Source organism: Pristiophorus japonicus, chromosome 1 (assembly GCF_044704955.1).
Source record: "Pristiophorus japonicus isolate sPriJap1 chromosome 1, sPriJap1.hap1, whole genome shotgun sequence".
Classification (NCBI taxonomy): Eukaryota; Metazoa; Chordata; class Chondrichthyes; family Pristiophoridae; genus Pristiophorus; species Pristiophorus japonicus.
In genome coordinates this window covers 435,021,797-435,035,490 of record NC_091977.1, presented here as the reverse complement: position 1 = coordinate 435,035,490, position 13,694 = coordinate 435,021,797, and the positions used below count along the sequence as shown (strand labels likewise).

At 41.1% G+C, this 13,694-nt stretch overlaps 1 protein-coding gene across 6 annotated transcripts in view; it reads left to right on the top strand.

Moving 5' to 3' along the window:
* Positions 1-13,694, top strand: part of efr3a (EFR3 homolog A (S. cerevisiae)) — a 328,887-nt gene that overhangs the window by 200,461 nt on the left and 114,732 nt on the right. For all 6 annotated transcript variants that reach the window (XM_070892800.1, XM_070892793.1, XM_070892785.1 and 3 more), the window contains one exon: positions 4,656-4,770. In XM_070892800.1, coding sequence (XP_070748901.1) covers positions 4,656-4,770 — 115 coding nt within the window. The remainder of the gene's footprint in view (positions 1-4,655; positions 4,771-13,694) is intronic.

Genomic DNA, 13,694 nt, shown 5'->3' with positions numbered 1-13,694 from the left:
GTGTGCACCTTAAGATTTACTTTCCAATGCCAAATTCTTTCAAAAGGTGAATCCTCTTAAAGATTTCATGCAAGTTCAAACGTGCAGCAGTGAGAGTTGGAACTCATTTTATAGACTGATTCCCGGTCAACAATGATATCAAGCGGAGCTAAATATTTTCTGTCCTGTTTACTTAATGTTTTCACTGTCTTGGATTTGCCCTGTATATGCTCTTTTTTCCCCCCGCTCCACCCCACACTATCCTATGCATTGAACATGATGAGCAAAAGTAAATATTGTCTATTTGGCGCACCTTTTTTTTTAAATTCCATCATTTTTTTTCCACCAGTTATCTATTAAATTCCTTTTATTATGGGTTATTTTGGGAATAAACTATTTAATAAACCTGAAATGCAAGGCAAGTTACACTGGCCCAAAAATTGCTGTGGCAAGCCAACGAATGCCAGCCACTGTTAGTTCGACTTGCCTGTTTAATGTCGACGATTTTTGCCCTGCACGTTGCTGGAACTGCAAGATGGAAACGACAGAGTGAGGGAAACTGGGCATCTGGAATTTGAGTGAATAGGGCAAGCAACTGTGTAACTTTTTTTTAATCAATCGGATTGAAGCTTTGTGAAATTAACCACACAAAGACTGAGAAGGAAGTGTAATTTAGAATGATGAATTCAATGTCAAATCTGGTACAGAAAGAGAAGTAAAGAAAGATTGGATTAAGGGAGAGAAAATGTTTTTTTTTTAAATCACCAATGACAATTAATACTTGAAGGAATGAGACGCCACACTTGTAATTAATTTTCAGTGCCAGAGAGGTTGACTGGCAGTAATTAACACTTATCGCGTTGTTAAAAGGGTGCTTTGACTTGAAATGTCCGAGAGGGAGTGTTTGCTAGTGCTGTTGGGGAGAAGTTAAATTAACATGGCAGGGGGATGGGAACCTTTGCAGGGAGACGGAGGGAAATAAAATGGAGGCAGAAGCAAAAGATAGAAAGGAGAATAGTAAAAGTGGAAGGCAGAGAAACCCAAGGCAAAAAACAAAAAGGGCCACATTACAGCAAAATTCTAAAGGGGCAAAGTGTGTTTAAAAAGACAAGCCTGAAGGCTCTGTGCCTCAATGCGAGAAGTATTCGGAATAAGGTGGACGAATTAACTGCGCAGATAGCAGTTAACGGATATGATGTAATTGGCATTAGTGAAGACAAACGTAGGTCTCTTGCAGTCGGATTCAGGTGAATTTATAATGGGGAACAAAGAAATGGCAGACCAATTGAACAAATATTTCAGTTCTGTCTTCACGAAGAAAGACCCAAATAACCTTCCGAATGTACTAGGGGATAGAGTGGGTCGAGTGAGAAGGATATCCTTATTAGGAGGGAAATTGTGTTCGGAAAATTGATGGAATTGGAGGCCGATAAATCCCCGGGACCTGATAGTCTGCATCGCAGAGTACTTAAGGAAGTGGCCCTAGAAATAGTGGATGCATTGGTGATCATTTTCCAAATGTTGATCGACTCTGGATCAGTTCCTATGGACTGGAGGGTAGCTAATGTAACACCACTTTTTAAAAAAGGAGGGAGAGAGAAAACAGGTAATTATAGACCGGTTAGCCTGACATCAGTAATGGGGAAAATGTTGCAATCAATCATGAAGGATGAAATAGCAGTGCATTTGGAAAGCAGTGACAGAATCGGTCCAAGTCAGCATGGATTTATGAAGGGGAAATCATGCTTGACGAATCTTCTGGAATTTTTTGAGGATATAACTAGCAGAGTGGACAAGGGAAGAACCAGTGGATGTGGTGTATTTGGACTTTCAAAAGGCTTTTGACAAGGTCCCGCACAAGAGATTGGTGTGCAAAATCAAAGCACGTGGTATTGGGGGTAATGTACTGACGTAGATAGAGAACTGGTTGGTGGACAGGAAGCAGAGAGTCGGGATAAACGGGTCCTTTTCAGAATGGCAGGGCTCAGTGCTGGGACCCCAGCTCTTTACAATATACATGAACGATTTAGATGAAGGAATTGAGTGTAATATCTCCAAGTTTGCAGATGACACTAAACTGGATGGCGGTGTGAACTGTGAGGAAGATGCTAAGAGGCTGCAAGGTGATTGGACAGGTTAGGTGAGTGGGCAAATGCATGGCAGATGCTGTATAATGTGGATAAATGTGAAGTTATCCATTTTGGGGGCAAAAACACGAAGGCAGAATATTATCTGAATGGCGGCAGATTAGGAAAGGGGGAGGTGCAACGAGACCTGGGTGTCATGGTTCATCAGTCATTGAAAGTTGCCATGCAGGTACAGCAGGCAGTAAAGAAGGCAAATGGTATGTTGTCCTTCATAGCTAGGGGATTTGAGTATAGGAGCAGGGAGGTCTTACTGCAGTTGTACAGGGCCTTAGGAGACCTCACCTGGAATATTGTGTTCAGTTTTGGTCTCCTAATCTGAGGAAGGACGTTCTTGCTATTGAGGGAGTGCAGCGAAGGTTCACCAGACTGATTCCAGGGATGGCTGGACTGACATACGAGGAGAGACTGGATCAACTGGGCCTTTATTCACTGGAGTTTAGAAGGATGAGCGGGGATCTCATAGAAACGTATAAGATTCTGACGGGACTGACAGGTTAGATGCGGGAAGAATGTTCCCGATGTTGGGGAAGTCCAGAACCAGGGGACATAGTCTTAGGATAAGGGGTAGGCCATTTAGGACTGAGTTGAGGAGAAACTTCTTCACTCAGAGTTGTTAACCTGTGGAATTCCCAGCCGCAGAGAGTTGTTGATGCCAGTTCATTGGATATATTCAAGAGGGAGTTAGATATGGCCCTTACGGCTAAGGGGATCAAGGGGTATGGAGAGAAAGCAGGAAAGGGGTACTGAGGGAATGATCAGCCATGATCTTATTGAATGGCGGTGCAAGCTTGAAGGGCCGAATGGCCTACTCCCGCACCTATTTTCTATGTTTCTGTGGCAAGTTTACTTCGTAACTCCCATGCAAGTTCAGGAACTATAGTTCGCTCGAAGCTTTTGAATAGGGAGCTAGACGATGGGCTGCTCCGACATTAGCGTTGCTGTTTTTGCGAAGCTAATGGCGGAGCAGTCCATCTTCGACAGCACCTTTTTCGATTTCAGCGTTGAGTCGCGCATCTGCCCTTTCCAGTTGCTGTGGCATTTATGCATAAATAATAGCGCACATTATTTTGGCCTGTGGTACTTGACTTAATGCTGTAATAGATCAGTAGCTTCGTAAAGAACTTTTATTTTTGTCCCTGATCTCTTTTTGCCACTTAAAAGATAGAACTTGAAAAATATTCCTTGGAAACCTGGGTTTTATAAATGAGCAATAAACAGCAAATTATTGATCCCAACATCATCATTTATCTTTCAGTTAAGATTAAAAAAGATACTCCTTTCTACTCTTTGCTCCCTCAAGTATATGCATTTTTTAAGTAATCCTGCTGATTTGGAAGTTCTGTGGATCATGTGTTCTGTTTCAATCTTTTGTTCCTGAAATTGTAAAATAAATGATCTGTTGTTTAAAATGCTGACTGTGATGCTGTGAAATTTTCAAAAGCAAGTACAAAATGTGTTGAGCTGATTTTTGGGTAGATAACTACTGTGAAGGATATATGAAGTAGCAGTAACTTTCAGTCCTGCTGTGAGCCAGAGAATGTTGTTATAAAAAATATTCTCTGTGATTCAGTTGTTGCCCTAGTGATGCTGCTTCTCCAGCTCTGTTTTCCCAGAAGGGCCCCCATAAAGAAAAGCGTGTAATGCCAGAAACACCGTAAGAATTCATAATGTTCTTCTGCAACTACAAGCACTTTGAAACCATCTTAATTAGCAAAAGAGAAAAACACCAACTGCCCAGATTTTGCTGTAAAAATAACGGCGAGGCTTTCATCACTCACCGTTAAGGAGTAAATCGGACAACAATAACTTGTATTTATATAACACCTTTAACGTAGTAAAACATCCCAAGATCCTTCACAGGAACATTATCCAACAATATTTTTCAGAGAGCCACAGGTGACCAAAAGCTTTGTCAAAGAGGTAGGTTGTAAGGAACATCTTAAAGGAGGAAAGAAAGAGTGCAGAGATTTAGGGAGGGAATTCCAGAGCTTCAGGCCAAGGCGGCAGAAGGCATTGTGTAGTCTGGTATAGTGCTTTACCTGAGAACAACTGATCCCTTTAAATATTACTGGAAATAGCTGCCTCTCAACTTGTAGCCCCATGTTTTGTGGCAGGAGAAGGCACTGGCAGTAGCAATGCGGACAGAAATTAATGTGCTGTCCGAGTTCGTAACTACGTCTGACTCCATATTGCATTTTTTAATGAAACTCCCCCTACTTCTAGTAGGAGTTCTGCCAGTCCAAATTAAATACTGTACCCCCATACCCAAGTCCAGATCATTTATGTATATTTACATTAAGAGCAATCCAGTCCCAAACCTAAAGCACTTAATGTTCTTTGAATTAAGTGTTTTTGACACCTAAAAAGTTAAACTAAAATAGTATTTTCTGACTTGTCTAAACATCCATTTGTGTTATTGTTGTGGTGGTGCCTAAGTTTTTTTTTATTGTATAGCCTGGTAACTGAATTAGTCATTGTGTATTATTAAATATGAAAACAACTGATCTTGTCTACTTTGTTTTATTTTAGGCTTTTTTGGGAGCAATCTTCCAGACTATCAAAGATCAGAAATCATTATGTTTATTATGGGGAAGGTACCCATTTTTGATGCTGGGTCACATTCATTGGACTCTAGCCACTCTGGGTAAGTATTGATATGATAGCAGAAGAAACTAATATGAAATTCAAATTTATACCTTTTATTAATACATAAAACATTTTGCTTTAAATGTACTGCTGTTATACCCCTTGTGTTGCTTTATGTTTTGGATCAATGCCAGCTGCTACTAAAATGCCCATAATTAGGCATAAATTGTCAATCTTGCTTAGAGAAGCCATAAATTTGGCTGATTTGAGAAATAGGAAAATTCATAATGTGGGCGGTTGGAGGTTGGAATTGAGGTAAATTGGAGCAGAGTAGGTGGAGCCTCACTATTCTGTCTTGGGTCTGAAATACATGCCCTAGGAGAGCGTGGTGCTGATACTAGATGCCCCAAAATAGAAAAGTGATCTAATTCCCAGCACTGACATCCTCACCTTGAGCTCAAAAAAAATTATTTAAATACAAGGCTGAGAACCCTTCCGTGAGTCACCTTTTTCCCAAATTATTTTAGAATAATAGCTATTTTAAATTGTGCGTTCTAGCCTAGAACTTCGAGCCCAAAACATCAGAAGCAATGGTTCCAAGACACTGGTGGCAGTCATGTTTCCAGACTCTTAATCTGAAAGTTTATTGGCAAAAAAATGAATGGAACAGCACCACAATGCTGATGGGGCGCTAAGTGCTTACCGCTGGAGCGCCACCCTGTTAGCACCTCGCGAGAACTTGATTGGAGATTTACCGGTGGCGCTCATAGTTTGCGCTGCACACTCTAGCGCCACCCACTTGGTGACATAAATGCGCATACAACGCCCCGGTAGAACCGCGGTCGGGAACTTCAATGGATTCGCCTGCCTTAGCGCCTGCCGCTAATTGCGCCAGAGAAAGCAGGCATCACAGAAGGTCCCAGGGCAATACTGAAGCGGATCAGCCATGATCTTGTTGAATGGCAGTGCAGGCTCGAGGGGCCGAATGGCCTGCTCCTGCACCTATTTTCTATGTTTCTATCAGGTGAGTGGTTAGAAGGTGAGGTTTTTTCATTTACATCCACTTTATTTAGCTCTGTTTAACTTCTTCCGATGTTTAAAAATATTCTAATCATCTCCCTTGCATTTATTTTTACTCTTCAGGTGTTCTAGCTGTCCTCCCCTTTAGGTGCTAGGATGCCGGTTTCCTAGTGCCACAATTTCATTAGTGCTCCTGCGATTCAACTTTTGCTCCCAAAGAAGAGTGTGGAACGCTTCCCTTAGCAATCCACTCCCCTCTTAGGGTGCTAAAAATCAATATCCCGGTTGGAGACGGTAAACATCGCCCGGTGCTGAAGTTAGTGACCAGGCGGTGCTACTGCCTCAAGTTGGGCGGTAATCAATATTTCCCCCTATATCTTTTAAAACATATAGCCCAATATTATGCCAGGTGTGTTATCTGCATTATGTTTATATATACAAATTTTGGATCAAATACCGATCTTTGTAGAGTTGTTACTGTACAAGTAAGATGGTTTTTGAGATTTTAAAAATAGCATAGCTGTATAAGTAGTGGGTACTAGGGTAGTATAGTGGTTAACTTACTGGACTAGTAATCCAGAGGTGTGTACGAATCCAGAGAACGCAAGTTCAGATCCCATTTGTGCTTTCTTTTTCTATGTAAAGAATTGGGCTTTACATAGTGTTACACTTGAACATTTTAATATGAACTGTATTTTTTGTTAGTCCCTCAAAGCCATGCAGTTTGTGTAAATTTAGCATTTTTAGATTTTTGAACCTATTTCACTTTTATCATTGACACTTAAGAGTGCACTCAGTATTTGCTTATTTAAAGCTCAGTAAGTTCAGAAATTGAAGTCTCTGTTGCACTTTTAGGCTAAAACTTAGAGACCACAAAGCATATTTGCAAGCTAAATTTCCAGAATCTGAGAGGGTTATCATTTGTCCTGTGCTCTTGCGCAGAAAGGTTTACAAATGGGAACAAGCCATTTGGCCCAACCAGCCTGCGTTGGTGTCTACCCTCCACACAAGCAAATAATCCTAATCACATTTACCCATCCTGTTTCCATATCCTTTCATCCTATTTTCATCCACCTATCCAGCCTAGTCTTGAATGTTGGCACAGTTTCTACCTCAGCTACTAACTGTGGAAGTGGATTCACAGCCTCGCATTTCTGTAAAGTAGCTTTTCCTACCCTCTGATTTAAATCTGTTGCATTTAATTTTGTATCTTTCTCCCCACATTCTAGCCCCCTCGACTAATAAACCCTTCCATCATATCAACCCATAAACACTAATAAGACACCATGGATGAATAAAGACCAGGGAAAAATTGAGGCTAAGGAAAGGCACATACATGGACAGTAGGGGAGAGCATGATGAGGGCGGATACAAAGAGACAAGGAGAGAAGTCAGAAAAACAATTAGGATGTCAAAGAGGAACTATGAAATTAAATTATCAAGGAACATAAAACAAGATAGTAAAATACACGATAGTCACATAGGAAAATTGGGATGCGAATAGGGCCACCAAGGGACGGTCGGAATAAAATCACAGGCAGCAATAACAAAATGGCAGAAATATAAAATTATTTTGTTTCAGTATTTACCAGGGAGACTGATCAGGTGAACATGACATTGGGGGATGAGATTTGAAATGATATAACTGCATTTAAAATAAAGAGAGGAGAAATAGTAAATAAAATAATCAAACTCAAAGAAGATAAAACGCCTGGCCTGGATGGATTGCATCCGCACATTTTAAAAGAATCAAGGAAAGAGATAGCGGAGGCACTATTGCACACACTTAATAATTTGTTAGAAAAAGGTATAGTGCCAGAGAACTGGTGGATATCTAATGTAATACCTACATTTAAGAAGGGAGATAGAACATTTACAGGGAACAAGAGACCAGTCAGTTTAGAATCGGTAGTAACAAAATAATGGAATCCTTGCCAAAAATATAATAATGAATAGTCATGGATTTCAAAAGGAAAAATCTTGATTTAACCAACCTCATTGAAGAGGTAACATAGAGAGTAGAGGGTGATACAGTAGATGTAATATATCTAGATTTCCAAAAGGCCTTTGAAATAGTCTGATGATTAAGTTCAGAGAATGTGGAGTTGGGACAAGTAGCAAAATGGATAGCTAGGTGGCTTCGACAGAAAGCAAAGAGGTTGGGGTAAAGGGTAGATATTCAGAGTGGCAGAAGGTGGAAAGTAGGGTCCCACAAAGATTAGTGCTGGGCCCACTGTTGGTCACAATTTAAATTAATGACTTACAGTTTGAAATCAAAAACACAATTTCTAAATTTGTGGACAACACCAAATTGGGGGGGGGGGGGGGGGGGGTGGTTGTCTATACTGTGGAGGACTACAACAAATTACAAGAAGACATTAATAAACTTGCAGAATGGGCATATAATTGGCAAATGAATTTCAACACAGCTGAGTGTGAGGTATTGTATTTTGATAAGAAAAGTAAGGAGGTCACATATTACTTGGAAAATAAGAATCTGAATGAAGTAGAGGAGCAAAGGGATCTGGGAGTACAACGGCACAAATCACAGTTGCAATGCAGGTCGATAAGTCCATAACAAAAGCAAACCAAACAGTAAGGTTTATTTCTAGAATGATTGAATTTAAAAGTAGTGACGTTATGCTAAACTTGTATCGAACTCTGGTTAGACCACACTTCAAGTACTGTGTATAGTTCTGGTTGCCACGTTATAAGAAGGATATTGAGGCACTGGAGAGTGTGCAAAAATGATTTACAAGGTCGATACCAGAACTGTGGGGTTATACCTATTGGAAGAGGATGAACAGGTTGGATCTCTTCTCTTGAAAAGAGAAGGCTAGGGGTGACCTAACAGAGGCCTTTAAAATTATGAAAGGTTTTGATAGAGTAGACAGTGTGTTTCCACTTGTGCGGAAGAATATCCATACAAGATAGTCACCAAGAAATCAAATAGGGAATTCAGCAGAAACTTCTTTACCCAAAAGAGTGTTGAGAATGTGGAACACACTACCACTGGGAGTAGTTGAGGCGAATAGTATAGATGCATTTAAGAGGAAGCTAGATAAACATACGAGGGAGAAGGGAACAGAGGGTTATGCTGATAGTTAGATGAGGATGGATGGGAGGAGGCTCGAGGGGAGCATAAACGCTGGTGTAGACTGGTTGGGCCAAATGGCCTGTTTCTGTGCTGTATGTCCTATGTAATCTGTTCTAATGAAGATGATCCTATTTTAAAAGGATGGAACATCGTTTTGTATAGCAACACCATGCTGCTAGAAATTCTATTCCTTACAGGATTTCTTTGTTTTCATCCTCCAATGAAATGTCTTGCTAACAACTGTTAGTGTTAGTGTTTATTAGAAGAATCACTCAACACTCAGAGTCAGTTCCAATGCCAGTGCGGCCTTTATTGATGCCAGCGGGGAGGAAGTCACAGGACTGGATCCAGGCTTCTCTCTGCCGAACAAAGGGTTTCATGGATCTTTATATATTTTACAACAGTTTACTACAGTTACATACAACAGTTTACTACAGTTACATTAGACCAATAGATAGCATTAGTCTCTAAACGTAAAGTGGCTCATGTGTTGCCAAGAGATGTGTTGCTGAGAGGTGTGTTGCTAGGAATGACTCGTGTCTTGTAACATGGCCTGGGCCTCCCTTATCTTACTCCTGTTACAGAGTCGTATCAGTTTCCAGGAATGCGGTCTAATTCAGCTAACAGAAATCCCTTGAGGCTTCACTGGTAGCCATTTTATGATTCAAGTTACATATAGTTCTTTACAGTTACTCAGCCCACATCGGCTGGACATAATCCAATCATAACGATTATAGATTACATATAGGTTTCTTTAACCCAATAGAATTTCCCTGATACCTCAGGAACTGCATGTTTGGGTTTTGTCAGCTCGGGCTGATTAATGACCTCGTTATGTGAGGCAGATTCTCCCCTTATCTCTCTTCCTTGGACTTCGGCTGTGTGAAATCACTGGTTCATTGTATCCAAGGCATTCCTGGTAGTGGGCCTCACAGGGTCATTGCTCGGTCAGTCCCAGTTCATTACTTGACTAACGGGGTTCCCATCATGCTTGGGCAGCCATTTTATATGTGGCCGTTTAAAACTCATGAGTTTAGATATATTCAGCAGGTGCCTAATGCCTAGTGTTTTATATATTCAGCAGGTGCCTAATGCCTACAACACAACCATTTGAAAAAAATCAGTGGCTCTTGTCCCAGCTGGTCCTAAACATTTTGTATGGTGTATTGCTGGGATCAGTATCCAGGTCTGGGAAAGTTACCAGTCCCTGCTCGCAATAACTGACTGAAGTCTGCCCTGGCACATATGTTATCTTCTTCTTAGGCAGTCTCTCGGAGTCTAGGATGACTTGCTTCCACACTAATATGAGTTCTCAGGTGACTGATGAATCCAATGCGGGACTGGCAGTCTGTCACAGGTGGGGCCAACGGTGGTTGAGGGGGTGTTTGGGTTGTTGGACGCTCCTTCCGCTGTTTGCGCTTGGCTTCTGCTTGCTCCCGGCGAAGAGACTCGAGGTGTTTGGCACTTTCCCGGATGCTCCTCCTCCACTTTGAGCGGTATTGTGCCAGGGATTCCCAGATGTCTGTGGCGATGTTGTACTTTTTCAAAAACTTTGAGGGTGCCCTTGAAGCGTTTCCTCTGCCCATCTGGGACTCGCTTGCCATGTCAAAGCTCTGAGTAGAGCGCTAGTATCGGGCATGCAGACGATGTGGTTTGTCCATTGGAGCTGATCGAGCGTAGTCAATGCTTCGATGCTGGGGATGTTGGCCGGAGCAAGAACACTGACTTTGGTGCGTCTATCCTGCCAATGGATTTGCAGGATCTTGCGGAGGCAGCGTTGGTGGTACTTCAGTGCTTTGAGGTGCCTGCTGTACATAATCCATGTCTCTGAAGCATATAGGAGGATGGGTATCACTCTGTAGACCATGAGCTTGGTGCTGGGTTTAAGGTCCTAGTCTTCAAACACTCTTCCTCAGGTGACCGAAGGCTGTACTGGCACACTGAAGGCAGTGTTGGACTTCGTCATCGATGTCTGCTCTTGTTGACAGTAGACTCCCAAGGTATAGAAAATGGTCAACGTTGTTCAAGACCTCGTCATGGATTTTGATAATCGGGGAGCAGTACTGTGTTGCGGGGACAGGTTGGTAGGGGACCTTTGTCTTATGGATGTTTAGTGTAAGGCCCATACACTCGTACGCTTTGGTGAAGGTGTTGATAGTTTGGAGTTCGACCTCTGCGTGTGCAAACGCAAGCATTGTCTGTATACTGTAATTCAGTGACAGAGGATGGGACGAGATTGAACAATTTCCCGTTTGTTCTGTAGATTAGCTCCACTCCAGCGGGGAGCTTATTGAGGGTGAGATGGAGCATTGCAGCAAGGAAGCCTTCTCCCAGTGGCTGAAGAGCTCTTCCTCGAGTCACAATGCGGATTCCGCCCAATAAGAGGAACAATGGACATGATCTTCACTGCGCGTCAAATTCAAGAGAAATGCAGGGAGCAGCACCAATCCCTGTACATGGCCGCCTTTGACCTCACAAAGGCATTCGACACGGTCAACCGCGAGGGATTATGGAGTGTCCTCCTCAAATTCAGCTGCCCTCAAAAGTTTGTCCCCATCCTCTGCGTGCTCCACGATGACATGCAATCCATGATCTTTACCAACGGATCCACCACTTACCAACGGATCCACCACAGACCCAATTCACGTACGGACCGGGGTCAAGCAAGGCTGTGTCATTGCACCAATGCTCTTCTCTATGTTATCTAAGTAAGCTTTTTCAACAGTGGGATACAGCATGTCTAGCCTTCAGCAAGCTATCTTCTCGCATTTCCAAAAAAAAGATTTACTTTATCCCTTTTTAAGTTGATGAAATTACAAACTAATTTTCTTGACAACTATGGGTGGAGAGACTTGTCAAGTAACCCCTTGGAGTTTATTCAGTGAGCAACTGAGCCACACAAATAGGAGGATCCTTGGTTCTATACTGGTCTGTAATGAATTAATTGATATTATGGGACAGGCTTGATGGACAAGATGGTCTTTGTTTGCATATTTTGATTATTTTGTCACAACTTTTTTTGTACAATAAACAGTAGAAAATGAGGGCAGGAAATATTATTTGTTTGTGTAATTTCTTTTGTTATTGAGGTGTTTGGTGAAATTAATTAAAGAGAGTACTTGCTCTTCCCTTATGATGGTAGTTGCATTCATGACAAAGCTTATATTTTGAATTCCAAGTAGCTATTGTGATTAGTCATCCAATTTCTAAACAACTTTTGTTTACATTTCACTGGAGACACTTAAGCTTGTAACTGGCCAACTTTTTGACTTGGCATGCCCTGTAGTATTGGCTTATGGTAAGGCTAAAGCAATTCAGCTGAATGGCCTTTTCCTGGTCTGATAAACCATTTCTTCTCTAGATTGAAATAGCTTCTGAGCAAGCATTTTTTATTTTTCTAAGCCTACTTGGAACAAGTAAGAGTTCGCTCAGTACCTGTCAACTGTTTTCAGATTTTGTTTAAACCTGCCATATGTTAGCATTAAGATCATTACTTGTATCTGTCAAAGATTAAAAATGCTGTTTACACACACATAGGTCTGGAGTTTCTACACGGTTGCACTTTTATTTTGGCGCAATTCACCCAAAATCAGCGAATCCAGTGCAAAAGATTGTGGAAATTTAAGTGAAAATTACGTTCAGCGCAACTCGAGTTTCTGTGATCTTTTGCGCGAGTTTAAAAAAACATTGCGCTAGAAGCTGGCTCCGCCCACAAAATTGGCCACAACCTCAGATCAAATGAATCACCAATGCGAGTTTCTGCTAATTGTGCTCATTTGCAGGCCGATGCATGGACATGGGCTAGTTTTTAAAGCTTTTTGAATATAATTTTTTTAATTTACCAAAACTGTACACAAATATAGTTAGCAAATGGCTCTGTATAGTTTTTAAGTCATTTTCAGTGACTTAAAATTATTTAGTTCTGACAAAAGGTCATCAACCTGAAATGTTTGCTAGTTTCTCTCTCCACAGATGCTTCCTGACCTAAGTATTTCCAGCATTCTGTTTTCATTTGTTATTTAAATTGAGTTATTCACAGGTGGAGAACTAGATACTGATTAAAATGCTTATTTTTAGTGATTTACAGTTGTATTGATCAAATTGCACCAAGTTACCACTCTTAAATATATTGAGGAATATTTTTTAAAGCCAAAATTTAAAAAAAATTATATTCTAAAATGTTTGCATTGTTTCATAGCAAATTTTACGTTCGGTAATATGCAAATGAGTGAGCGGAAGCTCGGACAAAACACCATTTTGGATGCAATCTTCTCCCAGATCACCGATTACGTCCAAACCAGAAACTACCCCATAATCTATTGCATTTAAACTTGGATGCAATCTGACATACTTGGACCACTTTCCAACTGCAATAAAACCTTTGTAATGCTTTTTAAATGTACAAATACATTTTAAACTTGTGTAGTGTTGGGCCCATTCCTTTAGAATCTACATCAATGATAGCTTAAAATTCAGTTTTTGAAGATTGTTTTGAATTGGACTTTGTTTTTTGTTTTTAATTACATAAGAACATAAGAAATAGGAGCAGGAATAAGCTATATGGCCCCTTGAGCTTGCTCCGTCATTCAATAAGATCATGGCTGATCATCGACCTCAACTCCACTTTCCTGCTCGATCTCCACATCCCTTGATTCCAATAGACTCCAAAAATCTATCTATCTCAGCCTTATATATATTCAGAGACTCAGCATCCACGGCCCTCTGGGACAGAGAATTCCAAAGATTCCTAACCCTCTAGAGTGAAAAATTCCTCCTCATCTCTGTCTTAAATGTCCATCCCCTTATCGTGAAACTGTGTCCCCTAGTTCTAGACAATCCAGCCAAGGGAAACCCCTCAGCATCTA